This window comes from Delphinapterus leucas, chromosome 17, assembly GCF_059928025.1.
Source record: "Delphinapterus leucas isolate spDelLeu-1000000601 "Yukka" chromosome 17, BTC_Dleu_Yukka2, whole genome shotgun sequence".
NCBI lineage: Eukaryota > Metazoa > Chordata > Mammalia > Artiodactyla > Monodontidae > Delphinapterus > Delphinapterus leucas.
In genome coordinates, this window is record NC_143145.1 from 34,560,612 (window position 1) to 34,584,555 (window position 23,944).

The 23,944-nt window shown below is 39.5% G+C and overlaps 1 protein-coding gene across 6 annotated transcripts in view; it reads right to left on the minus strand.

Annotated features, from left to right (window-relative positions):
• The window catches only part of FZD6 (frizzled class receptor 6), a 44,028-nt gene that overhangs the window by 14,238 nt on the left and 5,846 nt on the right, over positions 1-23,944 (minus strand). For 4 of the 6 annotated variants that reach the window (XM_089898835.1, XM_022584653.3, XM_089898834.1 and 1 more), the window contains 2 exons: positions 5,088-5,284; positions 2,111-3,128 (listed from right to left, as the gene is read on the minus strand). In XM_089898835.1, the coding sequence (XP_089754961.1) occupies positions 2,111-3,128; positions 5,088-5,284 (1,215 nt within the window). Of the gene's footprint in view, positions 1-2,110; positions 3,129-3,701; positions 3,838-5,087; positions 5,285-23,944 lie in introns of all 6 variants that reach the window. The other 2 variants (XM_089898837.1, XM_089898836.1) reach the window with 2 other exon arrangements.

Consider the following 23,944-nt stretch of genomic DNA (forward strand, 5'->3'; position numbering starts at 1 on the left):
AAATAATGTTGCAGTGACTATCTTTGTATGTATATAATTTCTCACATTTGTGAACAGAGCTGTTGATAAATTCCCAGAAGGACAGGATCAAAGAGTATGAGCATTTTAAATGCCAGATATTATCAAAATGCTTTCCATAGAAGGCTGAACTAATTGAACAGCAAAGTCTAGAATGTGTATTTTGCCAGTTTCATCAATACAGTGGTTATAAAACCTGTCATAAGCAGAAATATAATTTTATTATAACTTTAATTTGCATCTGTCTTATAACATTTTTCATATGTTTAAGAACAGCTTTTTTATTTTCCTTTTTTGTGACCCCTCTATACATTCTTTTCTCATTTTTATATCAGGTTGTTGGTTTTTTTCTTATTGGTCTATAGGAACTCTTTTTAAATAAGGAAATTAGCCCTTCAATTGTGATGTGATGAGTGAATAAATTTTCCCAGTTGGTCTCCTGACTTTGATTATGGTGGGGTTTTTTGCCATGCAGAATCTGAAAAAAGTTTTTTCCTTAGTCAACTTTAGCAATCTTTTCTTTTATAGCTCCTGCATTTTATATCATAAAGTCCTTCCCCACTATAAGATTAGAATTTTCTCACTTTATCTTCTAATATCGTTTCTTTCTTTACATGAAACGTAATCTTAAAAAATCATATATCTTGGGCTTCCCTGGTGGTGCAGTGGTTGAGAATCGGCCTGCCAGTGCAGGGGACACGGGTTTGAGCCCTGGTCTGGGAAGATCCCACATGCTGCGGAGCAACTAGGTCCATGAGCCACAACTACTGAGCCTGCACATCTGGAGCCTGTGCTCCGCAACAAGAGAGGCCGCGATAGTGAGAGGCCCGCGCACCGCGATGAAGAGTGGCCCCTGCTTGCCACAACTAGAGAAAGCCCTCGCACAGAAACGAAGACCCAACACAGCCAAAAATAAAAAATTTTTTTAAAATAATAAAAAATCAAAAATCATGTATCTTAAACTTTTTAGTAGTATGTAACAGTTGCCTTCCCCCCCTAGTTTGCCAAAAATACTGAGGAATCTAGGAGACATTTAATACAGCAGTATCACTTTAAGAGAGCTCGCTTATTAATCATATAGTGAAAACAGACAATGGATAACACACTATGGACAGGATGTAAGGCAAGTAAAACCATTATCCCCACATATCAGTATGTAAAATAGATTTCACTGTGTTACAGTGCAGTAATTTTCTAGAATATAAATTATGTAAAATAATTCAGCCCACACATTGCTTGATCTGATACACTGTGATGACATGACAGCACTCACACTCAATATAATTAGTTAATACCATATATAAATATTCAAGAAAATATATAAAATCTATTAAAAACAAAGTTTCTATTTAAAAAAACTCAACTAAAATGCTTTAAGAGATTTTCTATTTTCAGATATTTATTTTTTTTAATCTTAAAATCACCACTTTAATCCAACCAGAAGCATCAGAAACATGAAACATATTTTGTTTTAATTGTGCGTTTTGTCATAAGAAATGACAGGGTGGTTTCGGCATAAATTCTGTTTTTATAAGCATATACAAGCAAAGTGTAAGATGATATATACCATTTTATTATAAACTCAAATAAGGGTTTCCCCAACTAACTGAAGAATTAAAAACAACTACTTCTCTCTCTCTCTCTTTTTTTTGGCTGCTCTGTTCGGCTTGCAGAATCTTAGTTCCCCAATCTGGGATTGAACCCTGGCCCCCTGCAGTGGAAGCGCCAAGTCCTAACCACTGTGCTGCCAGGGAAATCCTGCAAGTTACTTCTCTTTTTCTCCCTATGACAAGACCTGTTCCTCTGATTCTGTTCTGCAGTACTATTCATTTGCCTTTGCAATCCAATTTAATTTTTAAAAGAATAGCTAAAGGAGGCACTTTACTATTGTAACTGAAGCTAAAACTTCAGGAAAGAACTTTTGGGACACTTACCCTAGTTTCAACTGAGGCGTAGGGAACAACTCCCTCTGTCTGTTGGATTTTCTCACCTGAAATCTAATTTTATGGTCATGACTAATTCAAAGATATTTCCAGGGAACATTTGCCATGTTAAAATTAAATAGTGAAATAACACAAATGATAGGTTTTACCTGGTAAGGACATGGGATGTGGTACTGACGACAATGGTCAGAGACCCAAGTTATCTCCCAGGTTATCCTGTTCACTTGCTCATAGACGTAACATCCAAGAAGTGTCACTAATGGCACAAGATACAGGCCACTGAAGACTCCAATTCGAATCATAAATTTCTTTAGTTTCTCTTGGTTCCGGCCATCATGTTGTATAACTTGTCGAACATGGTTTAAGGAAATAATGCCAGCTAAAAGAAGAGAGAGCCCGACAAACACACAAAGGCACAGTGGCAAGAGTACAAAGTAGCGAGAGGCATCCAGGTCATAAAGTCCGACAAAGCAAACTCCACTAATATTGTCTCCTTCAACTTTGTTCATAGCAAGAAGCATAACGGTCAGAAAACCTGGTATTCCCCATGCAACAGCATGAAACCACACTGCTTTCTGTTCAATGGCTTCACAACTCCATTTTCTCCCAGCAGCTAAGAACCAAGTAATGGTAAGAATCACCCACCACACAGTGCCAGCCATTGTGAAAAAATACAAAAACATAAACAAAACGGTGCAAGCCTTATTTTGAGAGCCTAGAACAACTGTGTCACCAAGTTCTAGTTTCTCATCTGCCTTATTGCAGGCTGTGCTATTGCCTAGCAAGAATCCAATGAAGTACATAAGAGATACAATGCTGTAACAGACAGAGTAATATATAATTGGTCTCTCAGGGTATCTGAACCTTCTAACATCAATTAAAAAAGTAAGGAATGTAAACAGAGTTGCACAAAGACAAAATATTGAAACTATTCCAATAAAACTTTTTGCAAATTCTAGCTCATCACTTTTAAAATACATGTTGGGGCATGGAGGTGCACATTGGTCAATTCCCAGAAACTTATAGCCTTGTCCCCCAGAAGTCTTAAGATGCCTTGGACACCAAAATCCAATGTCTCTTTGGACTTGTTCTGTTTTCTTGTGAGGACTGAGAAACTCTGTGTGTTGATCAAAAGTTACAGGAACAGACTCGTCACAGTATTGTAATCTGTAAAGATTTTAAAAAATAATACACGAAGTTGACATTTTTGAGTCACTATTTTAATACTCTGCTTTCCAACTATAAGATATTTCCTTATGCATTCGTAACTGATGGGAAGACATATGAGCTTAAACAGATTACAGCTTTAGAGCTGGGGAGAAAGTTTTGAAGTTGACTAAAAACTTGTAGGTGCTAAAGAGGCCCCAACACACTAACAAATATATTAAGTATCAGGCAAGTGAACATGAAAATTCCCTTACTCAGAAAACAATCAATTAATAATTGTTAAATAATTTCTGGTTTCAAGACTAAGTACTTAAGAAAGAATTTATCTTGATTGGTATTCTTTAGACAAAAAAATGCTGGCTTGTCTGTTTAAGCATTTGAAATATGTCTTGGGGAAATTAGTTTTTATTTTCTAGCGTCCATGAGCAAAGTAGATCAGCCACATAGTAAGGTGATGACAACTAAAATGACTGAAATGAGATCATTTCCCGGATGGAGAGGACAGAGTTCAAGTGATATCTAAGTTCATAAAGAAGGGCAAGAAGAGGAAGGCCGAGGACCAGCTTAACTCACATCACCATTTTGTTGCAGTGTGGCTGTTTGCCTCCCTTGTTTATGGGCAGACCGGAGAGATAGAAAGGGATATTGCTGTTTTGTGCAGAACTTTATCACTGAGTTGTCTCCACACACCAGAATTATTTTGGAGGATCTACATAGTTTAGAAATTAGTGGAGGTTTTTAAGGAGAAAGCGTTTGAAATATGCTTTAGATAAGAATAGAAAATAATAAAACATATGCCCATAAAAACAACACAGACGTATCTACAAGCTTTTTCAAAAGGTGGTATGTCAGTTTTGTTTTATATCTTTTTAAATAAAGCAATATAACATTACACATACAGTTTGGACTCCTTTCTGGTCCTATTCTCTTTTCTCTCTCTTCCAAAATATTCATTACTACAAGTTCAGTTTTTATTTCTCCTCATGCATTTTAAAATATTTTACTATGTTATTTTCCAACTACAATGTTATATAGTATTATTTTACACGTTTTGAACTTTATATAAATGACATTGTGCTATATACATCATACTTTTTTTTTACTTATGCTATAATTTTTAGATTTATCCATAGTGACAGATGTGGGTCAACTGCATTCATCTTAAAACTCTATAGTAGTATTCTAGTGTGTAAGTACATCACAATTTACTTATCATTCTTACAGTGGACTTTCAGACTTTTTCTCATTTAAAAAAATTACGAATAATGTTACAATAAGTATTCTTGCATACGATTCCTTGTTTGTGAAAAAGTTTCTATAGAAGGGGATCTCCTAAGATGTATGGCATGAGCATCTTCACCTTTACTATGTACTAAGTTGTTCTGGAAAGTGATTAGGTATCTACCAGAAATGTGTGAGTTCCACAAGGGTCTGTAGTTTCTTTAGTCTACAGATAAAGAACAAAAAGGGAGGCACCTTCCTTCCGAGATTTATTATATGAGGTGTCTTTATGTTAGTAGAATATTTCAAATTACAAGCTCCCAACATCTAGAGAATAGGAGATAAAAGTAATCAATCAAGACAGATGCAAAAAGGTCCATGAATTGATAATAAGGCCCATTTCTCCCCAGTTTAGGGCAAAGGCACCATCACACATTCTCATAGAACTATGCACCCTCATTTGTTGTATTAACACAGTTGTAATTTTGCATTTATTTTTATGATTATTGGATTACTCTCTGTTCCTCCCACCCCACTGTGAGTTCCCTGAAAACAAGAGCCAAGTCTGGTTTTGCTCACCACTGTTTACAGTGCTGATATATAGTAAGTGCCTAACATATATTAAGTGTGCAGTAAACAGCTGCTGACTTAAATAATGAAAGCCTGTCACTAATATTTTTGAAAATTAATACCATATTGAAATATCATCAGTAGCTTTCAGCTGAAAACATAACTTACCTGTCACATTCAAGTTCCTCAGGCCATCGGATCCCAAAAGTGTCCATTAACTTTTTGCAGTCAGAATACACTTTCTCACAAAATTTACGACAGGGTGGAACCACATCAATTTGCTCTGTGCAGGTTGGTACAAAAGCTTTGCAAAGGAAAGTTTCAACATTTGGTGAACATTCCAGATTTGCAAGAGGAAGAAAAAGCTATTAAGAAAAACAGTAAGATAAGGTTAGAAAACATTGTAATATAACAAATGAATTTTTTGGTATATACTTTTTCACTTAGTCTCCAAAAGAATCTTTAAATCCCACTCTCAATATAATCAAATTTGAGGAGATAATTTTGTTTAGTTAGACATAAGAACCCTTAATACACAGTGAAATATTATTTTATTCAACTATGCATTTTTCAAGAAGACATGCTAAATCAAAACAAATCAAAAGTATGAGTTGATTGCTAGATGAAATAGATCATACAAATATTTATTATGTAAGTATATGCTGAAATACCTTAACACTTTACTGTGCATTCTAGAGAATAAAGGAATGTTTGGGGTGGAGGGAACAGCATGAAAAAGGCATGAGGATCACAAGAACATGGAGTATTCAGGGCAAGAAGTCCAGTATGACTACAAGATAAGGTCAAAGAGGTGAAGTCAAGGGCAGAGTAGAGAGAGATGAGACTGGAGAGGTTCTCTGGACCTGATCATAGAGAGCACGGATGACATGCTAAATTGCTTGGATTTAAAAATAACGAGTGGGGGGCTTCCCTGGTGGCGCAGTGGTTGAGAGTCCGCCTGCCGATGCAGAGGACGCGGGTTCATGCCCCGGTCTGGGAAGATCCCACGTGCCGCGGAGCGGCTGGGCCCGTGAGCCATGGCCGCTGAGCCTGCACGTCCGGAGCCTGTGCTCCGCAACGGGAGAGGCCACAACAGTGAGAGGCCCGCGTACCGCAAAAAACAAAACAAAACAAAAAAAATGAGTGGGATACTATGGGAGAGTTGTAAGCAGGAGGTGTCTCTACAGTCTGACAGCTAAGTTTGAATGCTAGCTCCACATTTACTAGTTTTATAACTTTGGCAAGTTACTTAAATTCTCTGTGCCTTAGTTTCTTCATCTGTAAACTGGCAATAATAACAGTACCTGTCTCATAAGATCACTGTGAATACTAAGTTAATAAATGTAAAGCATTTATAACAGTGTCTGGCATACCGGTAAGTACTCAATAAATATTAGTTATTGTGATTACCCTTTAGAGAGTGTGGATAGGTTCTAGAAAAACATGGTGGATTGAGCACATATGTTTATCTCCTTTCCCTCCTCCTTGCTTCCTTAGTAATATGACAATAAAGAAAAAAAAAGGTACTAATCTATTAGTAAGTGAGCAAGAGGAACTACATTAGCATATCTGAGATTTCCAAAAAACAAAAATGAAACAAAACAACAAAAAAGAAAGCCCTAAACTTTGAGCGACAGAAAGCTATTAGAGGAGTGATAAGTCACTTAACGGGACAAAGCTGGAGTGGAGGGATTCACATGAGAATGAGCTGATTTGCCCTAAAGAATCTGAGAGTCTCAGTTCTTTGAAGCACCAAGTAGCATAAAAGGCTAAAATTGGAGGAATGTTTACAAAATTACTTCCTCACTATGTCACCCCCCATCCCCACCCAGGCAGCCAGATGACCACCGCATTCTACCAGAGTTGTTTCCAGAAGAGATGGCACTAGAGACGTTCTGCACTTGGGTATCAGGCACAGAGCAGGGCACAAGTACAATCCACAGTGACGAAAGGGGGACTGAGTAAGAGTCTACCTACAGAAACAGGAAGCCCTCATCTTTTCCTGCTCTATTCCCAAAAGGTTGGCAAACAGGCATATACCTACCATCCCCAATCTTTGAAAAAACCCAACAGTCTTGGAGAAAAGACCTCTCTCTACACATTGACAATGAAAAAGCTAGTCAACCTCAAGCTCACCTTACCACAAAGCCCACCGGTGACCAGTCCCATCCATGCACACAGAGCTTTTCAGGGCCCCACAAACATGAATGGGCAGCCAAGGATCATCAGGCATTTGAAGAAAGCATCATGAAAGACAGAGACCAAAACAAGCAAGCAGATAAAAGGAAATTTGGAGGAAATAGAGACTATGCAGGGAACAGAAGAAAACAAATCACAAAACAAACAAAACCCTGAATAGCTTAAGTGAGAAGCTATCGCTTCCATTACAAAAGAATAAGATGCTATGGAAAATTTAAAAATAGTAAGAGCTGAAATTAAAAACTCTATAGAAGGATTAGAACATAAAGCTGAAGGAAGAGATGGACAATAGGAGGATCACTCCAAGTGCCCAACTCCTGACTAAAGGACTTCCAGAAAGAAACAAGGAAAATGCGAGTTGGGGTGATAATCAAAGAAGAAATTAAGAACATTTCTCAGAACAGAAGGATACCAGTTTCCACACTTAAAAGGTTGGCAGCACACTGCAATCCTGCTACTAAAACATTTCTGGGCTAAAATGTCAGTCAATGAACTCTCTTTTACAGAGATCTCTCTCACATTCTCCTCTTTTTTCAAACCTCCAGTTCCACACCCCATCCTCTCAGTTGATGATTCTGTTCCTAGTTCACTGAGAAATCAGAAATAACCAGAAGACAACTTCCTTATTCTCTCACAAAAGGTACCAAACCTAACTGGAGCTTATCCACATTCTCTGCCTTCACTATTTAAACGGTTGAACAGCTTGAACTCCTAACCAACCAAGTCTTCCATTTGTACACTGGATCTCTTCCCACTTGTCTAGTCAAGGACTTTGCTCTGGTAACTGTCCTGTCTCCTATTCTTGCAGTAATTTCCCCCTCTGTGTTACAGTGATTCCCCCAGCATACAAACTTACTCTATTATCTCTCACCATAAAAAAAAAATCTTTCCTTGGGCTTCCCTGGTGGCGCAGTGGTTAAGAATCCGCCTGCCAAGGCAGGGGACACGGGTTCGATCCCTGGTCCGGGAAGATCCCACATGCCGCGGAGCAGCTAAGCCTGTGCACCACAACTACTGAGCCTGCGCTCTAGAGCCTGTGAGCCACAACTATTGAGCCTGCGTGCCACAACTACCGAAGCCCGTTGAGCCTAGAGCCTGTGCTCCACAACAAGAGAAGCCACCACAATGAGAAGCCCTCGTATCGCAATGAACAGTATCCCCCGCTCGCCGCAACTAGAGAAAGCCCGCATGCAGCAACAAAGACCCAATGCAGCCAAAAATCAAAAAAAAAAACTTTCCTTGACTCCACATTCCCACCCCCACCCAGCTATTACTTCATTTTTCTCTTCCTCTTTCTAGAAGAAACCCTGAAAATAGTTGTCTTTACCCACTTTCTCCAATTCTGCTCTTCCATTTCCTTTTAAGCCTACTCTCCAATCAGGTTTTGTCCCCATACTTCAATGAAACAGCTTGTCAGAGTAACCAATAAACTTCAGATTGTCAAATCCAATGGTCAATTGAGTCCTCATCCTACTCAACTCTTTAACATTTGACACAGTGGGATCCTGTCCTCCTCCTGAGACGCTTTTTTCAATTGGCTTCTAGAATACGAATTTTCCTGAATTTCTACGGATCTCACTGTTCCTTTTCTGATTTCTTCCATTTCTCAAGTCTCAATATTGAAGAGCTCCAGGGCTCAATCCTCAGACCTCTACCCTATGTATACCCACTCCTCAGGAGAAACTAATCCAGAATCATGGTATTAAATACCAACTATACATGAAGGATTCACAAATTTATTTCTGGCTTCCATCTCTCCTGTGAACCCTAGACTTGAATGACCATCTGCCTTCTGGACAACTCCACTTGGCTGTCAACACATTATCTCAAACCCACCATGTCCAAAACACAACTCAAACCCACTACATCCTATCCCCCAAACACTCCCTTAGTCTCCCCATCTCAGTAATGTGGTACCACCATTCACCAAGTTACTCAGGCCAAGAATCTAAATATTCATCCTCTACTCCTCTCTTTCTCTCACCCCATATCCAATCCATCAGCAAATCCTATTGGCTCTCCTTCCAAAATATATTTCAAATTTGACCATTTCTCACTGTTATTAAGTTACTACATCTCAGCCAGTATACATTTCACCTTAGACTACTGAAATAGCCTGCTAACAGGTCTCACTACTTACCACTCTTGCTAATCTTACAATTTCTGTACCAATCCATACTCCTACTGATGTGATTCTTTAAAATGCAAGTTTGTCCTTGTTCAAAAGACCCCAATAGAAAAAATTTCAAAGTCCTTACCAAGTCCTTTAAGGCCCTAAATTTCCTGGCCCTTAGCTATGTCTCCAGTTTCATTTCGTAACTCCTTTTCTTACTCCATTGCCACCAAACTGGCCTTTTGCCTCTCAACATTCCATGTATATGTCTGCTTCAGGATTTGCATTTGCTGTTCCCTTCATCTAGAACACTCTTCCACCAGGTAGTCACATGGCTTGTGTCTCTGCTCAACTGGGTCTCTGTTCAACGGCTACCTCAGAGAGGCATTCCCTGCCCACCCTACATAAAAAATTATATTGTCATTTTCAGTTCCATTATTATGTTTTGTATTTCTTTATAGTTCTTATCAGTATGTGACATTTCATTATGTTACTAGTTTATTTCTTAATTTCTGCCTTCACCACTAGAATGTAAATTCCAGGAGCGGAAGGGATTTTATCTATTTTTTTTTTTACTGCTGTATCCACAGTGCCTAGAACTGTGTGTGTGTAGAGTGATTTCTCTATAAATATTTACTGAATAAACAATAACTATCTACATCAATGGATGAACAATGACAAGCATGTCCCAAAATTTCAGAGCATCAAGATAAAGAAAAGATCATAAATATTTCCAGATAGAAAAAAACAGGTCACATGCAAAGGAATTAAATTCTGACTATTTGGTAATATCAGATGCTAGAAGGCAATGCAGAAATAATTTCTAAAATTCTGAAGGAATATTACTTTCAACCTAGAATGCTATACCCAACCAAACATTTAGGTGACAGTAAAATAATGACCTTTTTGGCCCTGTAAGGAAGCAAAATTTTTAACTTTCAAATATGCTTTTTTAGGAAGCAACTAGAGGCTGTAGTATTCCTAAAACCAACTGAAGGAGTACATGAATAAACTAGGAAGGAAAATGACATGGGACTCGGGAATTAGTTGATCCAACACTAAGCATGGCAAGGGGAAGCCACAGCACGACAGCTACGCATTTAGACCAGAAAGAAGTCAGAGCATATTGATAGGAGGACAGACAGCTGAAGGAGGAAGATCTCCAAGGGGATGGGAGTGGGGGATTGGAACTGACAGATTATATGATATTCTGAACATCTGAGATAATTACTGCTATATGTCTAACAGGTGTGCTGGGATATCTAAAAAAAAATTAACCATAGGCACACAGAAAACAAAGCAAATGGGGAAAAATGCAATTGCTATATTAACTATGTGGGGGGGGGTTTATGGAAATAAATGCAATCAAAGTATACTACTTGATTCAGCAGTGAAAAAAAATTGTATTAAGAGGTTGAGAGGAGAAGTAAAAGTGGTAAAGTAAGAGAAATATATTATCAACTACCATAATGAAGGAAAGACTAAAAGTCTACTGCCTGAAGTTCTAAACTGATGAATCCAAATAACACACTACGCATATTAGGTAGAACATGGCCTATGTAGCAGAGGAACACCTAAAAGGGTTCAAAGTGGCTGCCACTGGGGAGGAGGACTGGGTGGGGATAGAAAACAGTGGACAGGGATTATTGTTTTTCTGTTAAAAGTCATTAATAATGAGGGTTTTTTCCCAGCTTTATTCAGGTACAATCGATGTATGATAAACTGAACGTGTATAAAGTCCACACATTGATGGGCTTTGAAACCATTACCATAATCAAGGTAACAAATTCATCCATCACTACCAGAAGTTTCCTCTTGCCTCTTGGTAATCCCTCCTCTTATCTCCCCTCTCATCAACACCCTCTTCCCCGACCTGTAACCTTCCCTGGCAACCACTGATCTGTTTTCTGTCACTAAAGAGTGGTATTTTCTAGAATTTTTCATAAATTTATACAGTATATTTTCTTGTCTGGCTTCTTTCACTCAGCATCATTTTGAGATTCATCCTGTTGTTCTGTGTATCAATACTTCATTCTTTTTAATTGCTGAGTGGTACTCTATTGTATGGCTATACCATAATTTGTTTATCCATTCACCTGTTGATGGACAGTATGAAGTACCTGTGGGACATTTGGGTGTGGATGTCTACTAACAGGAAATTAAACAAATAGAGCTCTGTAGGCGAGAGACTTTAGGTTAAGGATACAGATGTGGAAGTCATCATTATAAAAACAGTAACTGAAAGAATTGAATGTAATTATCCAAAGAGAACATGTAGAGTTAGACGAAAAATTGGATTCAAAAATCTGATTCAGGGGCTTCCCTGGTGGCACAGTGGTTGAGAGTCCGCCCGCCGATGCAGGGAACACGGGTTCGTGCCCCGGTCTGGGAAGATCCCACATGCCGCGGAGCGGCTGGGCCCGTGGGCCATGGCCGCTGAGCCTGCGCGTCCAGAGCCTGAGCTCCGCAACGGGAGAGGCCACAGCAGTGAGAGGCCCACTTACCGCAAAAAAAAAAAAAAAAGAAAGAAAATCTATAGCTGTACAAAAAAACAGGGGAAGGGTCTCATCAGTGAGCTATGAACACTGAGACATCTCTGAAAAATAAATAGGAGAATGAGGACTTCTATTTTCAGCACTGTGACCAATTAAGTATCTCTGGCCACAACACATTCAGATTCTAGATAAACTGCAACAGATATACATTAAAATGCATTGCTGAGCACTGCATAGCCTAATAAAATAGCATAAAATATGTAAAATGAAAAGCAACAAATCTACAACGAGAAGTGGACAATTCCATGATCACAATCAGAAATTTCAATTCATATTTCTTAGTAAATGAAAGGCCAAGCAGACAAAAAAAGATTAATAAGTAAATATAAGATGTGATTACAATACTACAATTAACAAGTCTCATTTAAAGGGCACATACAGAACCCATCCAACAATTAGAGGACAAGAGCTGTGGAGGACTTTGGACCAGTGGAGAATTCACCCTGCCCTGATGGGGCAGTGACTGAGCAAAGACAGGGCTGCCACGGTTGTATACTGTATCTCCCTTATCTGAATGGTGCTGAGGCCTAAACCTTTGCCACCTAACAAGAGCTTGTTGGAGAGCAAACAGTAGGGTACTTTTCTCAATTTTCTCTGTCTGGAGGGGGAGAACACCCAGCTTGTGTGAGTATCCTCCTCTCGGACTGAGGTGGAATAAAGGGAGGCATGGGCAACTGGTAGCATTTACCTCTTTGTTTCCTGTTCCAAGTAAGCCTAGTTCCTACAAATTTTGAGTGTCTGGTAATCAACTCTTATGATGGAAATAATTAAAACACACTGTTTAATTCTTCTAACTCAGAAGCCATTCTACAATAGCTATAAATAAACTGATGGTCAGCACTTAAGAACTATTATTGTCCAGGGCAGACGAAATGAAAGTAACACGTGTACTTTTTGCTATATTAGAACAATTTTCTTATGGGGCAAACATGCAAGTCACATCCTCTGTTTAATTCTTCTAGAGTTCCAACACTGGTTAATCCAATAACATTGCTGTTCATGCAATCTGCAGGGATAAATCAGATGCTGAAAACTCAAATACCTTCAGTGGCCAGGCAGATAAATTCAGAAGGGTATAAGACAACAAGAGTAGTTGGGGAGCAGCTGCTACTCAGTTCTAGTGGACTGTTATTGGAGAGTGGGAGCACAGAGCTGTTAGGTATTTCAATTTTTCATAAGAAAACAGAACCCGGATTTGTACACGAAATCTCCAAATTTAAAAAATTTTTAATGTGAACATTTAAAATAATGTACAGGACAAACAAAACATGTCTTCAGATCAGATCTAATGTGGGTCACTAATGTTCAAGCTCCGTTGCAAACTAACAGACATAAAGAAATTTTTTTAGATTTGGAAGGGACCTGAGTAGACTTTTAAGACTGTTGTTTTTAAAATGTGTGTGTGCATTCTGCCAAGGATTAGTTTCTTTAACTAAGAGGTTACAAAGAAGTTTAATATATTAAATAAATAAAAGCACAGCTGCTCCCGCTGAACAGGAAGCCCTCCCTCTGAGACACCTCTCACCACTCCCCTTCCCCACCAGTGACCTCAAAGCACCTCCAGAGATCACAGTTTGAAAACTACTGAGCTAATCCATTTTCTCAGATTACAAGTGAGAAAATGAAATCCAATTTCTCATTGAAATTGTTACTGAAATCCCCAAATCTAGCCTAAATTAGAATTAAGTGCCCTTATTCCTGAGCCAATGCTACTACTAATAAATGAGATTTATTCAGCACCTATCATAAACTAGGCACTGTACTTTCTCATATACCAGTTGTTTTTTTTTTTTTTTTAAACATCTTTATTGGGGTATAATTGCTTTACAATGGTGTGTTAGTTTCTGCTTTATGACAAAGTGAATCAGTTATACATATACATATGTTCCCATACGTCTTCCCTCTTGCGTCTCCCTCCCTCCCTATACCAGTTGTTTTTACAACAATCCTGTGAGAGGGATGTTGTTTTTGCTCGGGCTTCTCATTGCGGTGGCTTCTCTTGTGGAGCACAGTCTTCAGTAGTTGCTGCGCATGGGCTCAGTAGTTGTGGCCCACGGGCTTAGTTGCTCTGCGGCATGTGGGATCTTCCTGGACCAGGGATCGAACCCGCGTCCTCTGCATTGGCAGGCGGATTCTTAACCACTGTGCCACCAGGGAAGTCCCTGAGAGGGATGTTCTTATCTCCACTTTGCAGATGAGGAAACTGAGGCTCTTAGAGCACCTTTCATAGGGTCACATAAGTAGTAAATGGCAACCAGGACAGGAACCTGGGTCCAAATGACTCCAGATCTGTCCTCTGTAACTCTGATACTAAGTTGCCACCCAACTCTCCCTGAAAATTACCCTTCCCCAAAGCATGAGACAGGCAGGAATGCCAATAAGAATGAAGGGGAAGAAGGATATCAAAAGAGGACTGAGAATCTTCTAACATGAAACAAAACTCAACAAATGTTCACAGGACACATTAATCAAAGACAGTAAAACCTCAAACTATGGTTATCATATTCAGATGATACATGTACCTCCTGAAGCAGGTAATTCTGGAACAGGTAATTTTTAAAATCAATCTATCTATCTAAAAAAAATTTTTTTTGGCCACGCCACGCAGCTTGCAGTATCTTAGTTCCCCGACCAGGGATCGAAACCGTGCCCCCTGCAGTGCAAGCTTGGAGTCCTAACCACAGGACACCAGGGAATTCCCTGGAACAGATAATTTTAGAACAAATAATAGCACTTTAAATAATGGATAGTCAGCCTGTTATTGAACTCATCCCAAATGGTTGAAAAAACAGAATGAGCATATTTCCCTAATTGTTTAAATAAAATTCTTGACAGGAATCTTTTATGTTCTTCCACAAAATGTCCTAGGTATCATTCTCAGAAACCAAACCTTGACTGAGATGGAAAGACTACTAACCTGACTCACTGTGACATTTCTTGTGTCCTTAATCTTTTTTTTTTTTTTTTTTTTGCGGTACGCGGGCCTCTCACTGCTGTGGCCTCTCCCGTTGCGGAGCACAGGCTCCGGACGCGCAGGCTCAGCGGCCATGGCTCACGGGCCCAGCTGCTCCGAGGCATGTGGGATCCTCCCGGACCGGGGCACGAAGCCGTGTCCCCTGCATCGGCAGGCGGACTCTCAACCACTGCACCACCAGGGAAGCCCTTGTGTCCTTAATCTTATACTCAGAATATCATATTATTAAACTAGTATTTAGCATGGTAAGTGCTATGTAAACCCATGAACTGAGCAATGATTCAAACTTTCTAGGCTCTTCAGTCCATTCCCTCTCTCCTCCCTGAACGACACACCTTCTTCAACTCTCTCAGTAACCCAGAGCCTTCATGGTCTCATGCAAGAATTTCTCCTTTTCAAATTTTATTCTCAAAGAAGGCTCAGAAACTCACACAATAACTAACCACAGCATAAAAAAAAATCAATGCTGCTTTTGAAATTCTAGCATTAAGTAATAATTAAAATAGTCCTGTTGATTATACTTTTAACACTCAGAGAAATAAAAGGTAGGAAACTTTAAGAAAATGGTCAGTTCCTGGTAGAAATCCTGTGGTAGTTACTATCAGTACTAGCAAGAACAAGAAAGAAGAGGGTAATTAAGAAGGCAAACTATACCTCCATTCTGAAAAAGAGCAGAGCCAAACTATGATATATAGACAATGAGAACCAAAATATGTGGAGTATTTTATATAATCCTTCGCTGGAAATAATGCCAGCATTGTAATTCTGGTTCCAGCTCTGTCATTAACTGCTGGTGTCACCTTTGGCAGATAATTTTCTGTCTTTGAGTCTCAGAGCATTCATCAGTAAAATGAACATGATGAACTACTGGATGGTCTCTAAGGACACTTTATGGCTCAGAAAGTTTATGAAGAGGGTAACAAAGACTTGAATAGCAGAGCTGGACACAAATTTCAAAGCAACTGTAGGTACCACAATGAAATTTTCTCCTTGTTAGTTAACTAACTCTGTCTTGCACTGAGTTTTACAATGAACATTTCCATATCCATCTGCCCAGCAGTCCTATTTTGGGGAATCCCAAAGTAGGTGGGATGCTACAGAAGCTTAAGGACAGATGCAGGGGTGCAACCTGACAACAAAAACATAGGGACATAATCTAAGCTTGGCCAGGTGGATGCTCCAGGTATTGAGATTCTTGTATAAAAGAACAGTCAGATTATTTGAGGCAGTTGCAGTGGGATCAATAATACCCACAGTGCCAAAATAAGTGTCCAGGGACAATGGTTCAGGAAGTGTCCACTGGCATTGGCACTGGTGACAGGCTGATCTTATGGTATGATCTTAGCTGTGTTCTGGTTCCCTATGCTTCTCCCTGGTTCTCCAGCCTCTCCATTGATCCGACAAGCTACCCAACATCTACCCATTTTCTGCTTCAGTTAGTCAAAGTTGGTTTCTATTGTTTGCAACCAAGAAGACCAACTGGCATAAAAATTATATAAAGAACAAGTTGTAAGTGACCTCGGTGAAATGGGAAGAATTCTAGAACTGGTTTTCTGGACTAACTGGGGCCAAAAGCGAGCAAACATTCTGTCAGTATTTAAAGATGGAAATCTGGCAGCCCATGGTATATAGCAGAAAAACAACTAATTGTATTATCCTTATAATCACTTAGATTAAAAGAACTTCTTAGAATTATGTGCCCAGTGAAGACAAGGCGGAGTGGCTGCTGCCAGACAAGCAGAGAAAGGTATAAAGACCATCACGTATTCAAGGACTATGGGCTGAAGTGAGTGCTTCTAGGGGCGCTGTTCGGCTTAGGAAGAGAGCGACATACTGGCATCCCTGAATTCTTGGCTCAAGGTGTGGAGTGAAACAGAAAGATTAAAAAGATGCAGACCACTCCAGATTGGTAGGTGGCAGATTTAATAAGCAAGAAAACTTAAATACGAGACTTGTCTTGGGATGAGCAGATCTCCGTACCCGCCCGCCAGAATCTTAAAAGTTTATATAGAGGCCTTCACTGGGCTCAGTCACACATACTGTCCAGGTGATCTCAGCACCACTTTACTATCTCAAGGCTGAAGTTGAAAACCAAAGGCACAGTTTGATCCTGCAGGTTGCCAAATTATATCAGTTAAATTTGCTTCCCTTTCACATTGGAGATCCAGTGATATTGTGATAAGAAGGCAGTGGGATGTCAAGACCTGAAGCAGGGATACATGACAAGGTTCAGAGTCCCCACACAGGACTCTGAACCCCCAGCCCTCAAAGCAGACCCTCATCCCTGGTCTGTTGAGGCACTCATCTGAAAGATTTACTTTGTAAGAAGCAAATAAATAGCCTCATACCCCATCCCCACCACGCTTCAATGTCTCAATCTATAAGAAGAGTTCTACCCCATCATGCCTGGGAGGGTCAAGTCAAAATTAAATCTGAAAAAAAGGATTATACATTATTTGTAAGACACTATACATTTATATTGGTTTGAGGGTGCTGGGTTATGGAGGAAAGAACAAAATTTTAGATGGTGCTAATACTGATAGGAGTGTATTGATTCTAGATTCAACGTGCTAGCTTCAGAGACTGGGCTTTTTACAGGGGCTTGGTGGGACCCTGTTGGAGGAGATAATCGAGAGGACATGACGCATGAGTTGGACCCTGGCAAACGGAAGTCCCTCATCCCCTCTCCTGTCCTTTGAAGGTATGTTCCACTGGCCTTCCCCGCACTACAAGCTGCCCAAGGCCTCAGCCTTGAGAGTAAAGTGGTGCTGAGATCACCTGGACGGTATGTGTGGCTGAGCCCAGTGAAGGCCTCTATATAAACTTTTAAGATTCTGGCGGGTGGGTGCGGAGATCTACTCTTCTTGTGGCCACCCAAGACAAGCCTCATATGTAAGTTTTCTTGCTTATTAAATCTGCCAATCTGGAGTGGTCTGCCTCTTCTTCAGTCTCTCCCTGCCCTCTGTGTACAGGGGCCAATTTCAGATTACACAGGGGCAACTCCGGAGGAGGATGCGAACTAACAGATCCCAAACCCAACCCAGTGTAATTTCCCAAGCCCAGGTGTGTCTACTTCAAATAGCTGTATTTCACAATAGCACAATCACCATACTGGCTTCCTGGATAAACATTTTTATGGTCGAGGTGGCAAAACAAAAAACATTAGAGGTCTCCCTCTACCATGATAGAAAATCAAAAGCAATACTGTAGATAGGGCTTTCAGAGATGAGTGACATCATCAAAAACAGATTCAGGGGTAGTAATCGGTGGCACCTGTCCATTTTAACTGGATATGTTATTAATACATTGTCTTAAGCAACCTTAATCAAATGGCTAAAGTACTTTTCCAGATGTGATCTCTCTACTATAGCAAATCAGTACAGCCTTGGCAACACATATGCAGCTCTAATCTGGCCAATGCTTTTTCCTCCAAAAGGAATTTACTTTCACCTAACAAGGACAGCAACACATCTTCCCCAACTTGCCTTAGAGCAGTCATTCTCAAAGAGTGGTCCCTGAAGCAGCAACAGCACGCCCCACTGGAAACTTGTTAGAAGTAAATTCTCCATTCCACCCCAGATCAACTGATTCGGGAATTCTGGAGGTGGTGTCAGTGATCTGTGTTTTAACAAGCCCTTCAGACGATTCTGATGCACACCAGAGTGTGAGAAGCACCACCTTAGAGTAATATCAGCTCTTCAGCTCTGTGCCTCAATTTCATTTGACCAGAGACTCTAACCATATCACTATTTCACAGGACATCACGCTGGCCCATCATATTTAGGACATAAAGCTGGTGAGGCCATAGGTATGTACCAATGAGGAGATTAACCCTACATAAATAAAAGGAACCTTCCACTTTGATTCTGCTAATGGTTCCTGGTAGACATTGGACACAATTATGGGACATCTAGAGATCATCAGCCCAAGACCTCTCATGAACTGGGTGTTTTCTAGTCACCTATTTATGACATCAGGTGTAGCCCATATGATTCCCTCTTCAAGTGGCCGGAGTAGATTTTAAAGACACAGGAAAGCAGCATGAGCGTACTACTCACACTCTCAGAATGCCTACTTCTGTCACACTGCACCTTGTCCTTAAAACACACCAGCGAGCTCCCCATGATCTAATGACATGATAATGGAAGGGACCATAGTATAGACCCGGCGTTGCTGGTGCTATAAGATCCTGAAGAGAAACTCTGGGTTAAAAGGCTAATAGAGAGGGATCAAAAGAAGAAAAATATTTTGATTTTAAGAAATACATAAAGCTAAGTCTAAGCAGAGTGGGCTTGTGGCAGTATCTCGCCTGCACCTTGCCTCCCTTAGCAATAAAGATGCAGGTTATATAGACATTTGTCACTTTCCTGAAGCATGAATCAGAATCCCCCTGGTACATGGAAGAAGCCACTTTACTAGTGACCAAGGCCAAGTGACCGTAAAGCATCTGATTCTCATCGCAGGATTTGTGCTTTCTACTCATGGTGTCACACAGTAACTCTCAAGAAGTGGTAAGAGCTTTATTTCTTACTTTAAAATGTCACCAAAAAGAAAGCCAACCTCTAGTGATAGTAATGAAAATTGAGAAAAAGTGAAGAAGTTTAAAAAAATGATTAAAAAAAAAAAAGTGGTGCGCCTTAGGTAGGCAACAGACTCACTAAAGATCTAAAGGGGTCCTTAAATGTTTACACTTCACAGAGCAAATACTGTCAAAGTGGTTACGAGAGTTGAGTAAATTCTTTGAGAATGTTAATGGACTACTGTATAATCAAGTGGTACAAACTCTGCCACTTATTATCATGAATGTGACCAATCTCAGGCAAGTCAACTTCTTTTTAAAAAATGCAAACCAGGGCCTGGAATACAAGACAAGAATAAAAAACAGAAATTTGCATTATTTCCACAACAGAAAACATGTTATTTTTTAAGTAGTTCTTAGCGAGCACTACAAATTTTAAACTATTTCTCCAAAAGACCTTTCCTTTAGAAATTAGACAAAGATATATAGTAAGTGGTTGGTACTGCAGAATAATCTGTCCACTGAAGAGTCAATTATTTAACTTAAAACTTGTAACTTAGAGAATGTGGCCAAGATGGTGGAATAGGAAGACTCTAAGCTCACCTCCTCCCACGGGCACACCAAAATTACAGCTTTACAGAGTGACTATTGATGAACACAACCTGAAGACTAGCAGAAAAGATTTTCCACCTCTAAGAATATAAAGAAGGAACCACAATGAGACAGTTAGGAGAGGTAGTAATACAGTACAGTCAAGACCCACTCCCCAGGGTAGGCAACCCATAAATGGAAGGATAATCACAATTGCAGAGGTTTTCCCCAAGGAGCCAGGGGTCTGAGCCCTACATCAGGCTCCCTAGCCTGGGGGTCCCGCGCTGGGAAGATGAGCCCCTAGAATGTCTAGCTTTGAAGGCCGGCAGGGCTTGCATACAGAAGAGCTGGAGAGGTGCAGGAAACAGACACTCCACTCTTAAAGGGCACATGCAAAACTTCACACACTCCAACTCCCAATGCAGAGGCAGTAATCTGACTGGGTCAGACCCTCTTACTGATCTTAGAAAGGCTCCCAGAGAGGCAGAAGGCCGGGACTCCCCCTGGGGAAACAGACATTGGCAGCATCCATTTTGGGGAGCTCATTCTACCACAAGGACACTGGTCCTGGCAAGCACCATTTTGGAGTCTTCCCTCTAGCCTATTAGTGGTAAGTGGGTACCACTACCTCTGGCAGCCACCACACAAGGCAGGGACTTGCAGCCAGCAGGGCTGGGGACCAGCCTCACCTACCAGGGTGCTCACAGTTGTTAGCCCTGTCACAACAGAAGGGCCCACACAGCCCACATAGTGGGCACCCCTAGAGCATACAGCTCTGGTGGCCAGAGGGGAGTGTTCTACTGGGCCCCACAGGACGTCTCTTACATAAGACCAATTCGCCAAGATTGGGAAACATAACTTACCTACCCAATACATAGAAATAAGCACAAGGAATCTGGCAAAATGAGGAGACAGAGGAATATGTTCCAAATGAAGGAACAAGACAGAACCTCAAAAGAAGAACTAAGTAAAGTGGAAATCAGCAATCTACCAGATAAAGAGTTCAAGACAATGATCACAAGATGTTCAACAAACTCAGGAGAAGAACGGATGAACACAGTGAGAAATTTAATAAAGAGTTCAAAATTATAAAGAAGAACTAAACAGAACTGAAGAATACAATAACTGAAATAAAAAATACACTAGAAGAAATCAACAGTAGATTAGATAATACAGAGAATCAGATCAGTGAGCTGGAATACAGAGTAGTGAAAATCACCCAAGCTGAAGAGAAAAAAGAATTTTTAAAAAATGAGGACGGTTTAATTTAAGAGACCTCTGGGACAACATCAAGCATACTAACAATCTGCATTATGAGGGTCCCAGAAGGAGGAGAAAGAGAGAAAGGGGCAGCTAATTTATTTGAAGAAAACTTGTAACTTGAAAAACTATAATTCACATTCAGGTACACATTCAACAAACATTAATGAATGAATACATACATATATACAAACTAGAGTAATAAAACTTCATTATCTACATGCCACATTCTCAAGGAAAGGAAAAAATCACAACACAACAGTCTTCCCATGGTCTAAAAGAACCATGTCTCTTTGCGGACAGGCTCTCCTGAAGGCATAACTAATAATATCCCAGACTGTGGAATAACAAGGAATGACCCTAGGGATTTTGTGCCTATCAGCAGAGACTCCCAGGAGAAATACTGTCCTCTGTTCACATACAGGTCTAACCCTGATTCTGCAGACTCAGAATTAGTCAAGGTACTTTCCCTACTACTGCAGTACAATGTCAGAAAGGAAGGTAAGTTTATAGTTTCTACATTTAAAACCCAACAGTAGCCACTATACACACAACTGATCTGGAATACTTTTCTATATTTATTTCATTTTAAATGACTCAATAGCTTACTTTCAGAATAATTACACCTATTTTCAGAAAGTCTTCCCTAAAAAATAAAGAGGTTAGTCACACTAAACATTTTCTTCCCTTTTGTATGGGGTAGAAGAGTGGAGAATAAGGAGGAAAGGGAGGGGTCCACTAGACTCATCTAAAAGCAGATGAATATGTTTAAAAACCAATAGAAACAGATTTTTTCTTTAAAGTTTTTTATACAGTTTTTCTCCATCCCTTTATTTTTAATTGATTAGAGACATTTTACTAGTGCATACTAACAGGTGGAAAGGAAAGGAGTTTGTTTTTTTTTTTTTTTTTGGCTCACTTCCCTTTAGACTGTTCAAAAGTAGAACAACCACATGCTGTTCCAAACACAATACATGACTTAGCTTTGCCTAGGTCTTAATGAAGGCAATTCAAAAAGAAAAATACAAAATTCTGGTCTCCATTTTCCCTAGATCAGTCTCAGCTCTTTCTGGATGAAATCAGTCTCTCAAGGGACATCAACCTCACAATTTGAGAAACAATGCTCTAGATATGAAACAAAAAGCAACACAATGGAAAACCAGCAACCATTTGTTTTTCCACTTGGGAGAGTTAGACTGTACAACATCCTTTTCATTACAAAGCCAAGTTACTATTCAGAATTGTAAATTAACTCTTTGTAGTAATACAAATGACTTCAGTCTCCGATAATAAAGTAAGGAAAAAATCAAAGTCCCTTTTTTCAAGCAATCGCTGAAACAAAACTAAAGGACCAGGATATCTCAGTCAGATCCTTTGGTTTGTGATAAATTTGACTTAAAATTATCTGGAAAGAAAATAACACATAACACATATGGTAACATATTAATAAGAATGCACAATAATGATTTTTATTACATGCTTTATGTGTGTAATCCTTAAGAACATTTTCAAGTACTTTAAACCAGGGTTCAGCAAACTACAGTCTGTGGGCCAAAACTGATGCACTATCTGTTTTTATAAGTAAAGTTTTATTGAAACATCCACACTCATTTGTATTGGCTACAATTGAAGAGTTGAATAGCTGTGACAGAGAGTGAATGTCTTGCAAAGCCAAAAATATTTATTATTTACCCCTTTAAAGAAAATGTCTGCATTCCCTGCTCTAAACCACTGGGTCTCAAATTTTAACACTCGTAAGAAACACCTGGACAGCTTGTTAAATCAGTTTCCTGAGCTCTACTTTCACAGATCATGATTCAGTAGGTTGGAATGGGGTCCATGAACTTGCATTTCTAACAAGCTCACAACCTACTGGTCTATGAACTAAAGTTTGACAACCACTGCCCTAAACCATCTCATATAATCACAGATCAGCAATGACCACAAATGTTATAAATTCTATAAACCAGTATAACTATCACACATAATGAAAACTAAGGCATAAAAGAGGAGGGAAATAGATCTCTTGACTTACATGAAATTCTTGGTAGCTAAGAAGGCACAACTGGTTGCCATAATCATCAGATAATTCTTCAGCCCCTCATCCTAACGTTAATTCATAGTAAACACTGGAAATTCAACCAGGCCCAGCAGGAGCCAAAGGCAGTTGGGTTGGAAGTGTAAAACACAATCAGTTCTTTAGAGAAACTATAAAACACTTTTTAAAAGTAAAAGCTGAGGTATATTCAGTTATAATTTAGTATTTGACTGGACTATAGATTAAGTACTAAAGTACAATGTTTGAAAAGAAATCTGACACATATAGTTTATAATACAATGGTCCAATCAAAAGATAATTCTTTCACTCCATATAAATATAAATGGTTAAAAAATCTAATCTTTTGAATAAATTCAAAATAAACACGTGTCACGCTAATAATGGCAAAGAACATAGAGGATATCAACTGATGTATTTTATTAGAACTAGGCTCAGGCAGATCAAAGGTGGATGATATGTAAACCACATAAAAATATTAGGGCCTTTCAAAAACAGAAATATAGATCAATGGAACAGGATAGAAAGCCCAGAGATAAACCCACGAACATATGGTCACTTTATCTTTGATAAAGGAGGCAAGAATATACAGTGGAGAAAAGACAGCCTCTTCAATAAGTGGTGCTGGGAAAACTGGACAGGTACATGTAAGAGTATGAAATTAGAACACTCCCTAACACCACACACAAAAATAAACTCATAATGGATTAAAGACCTAAATGTAAGGCCAGACACTATCAAACTCTTAGAGGAAAACA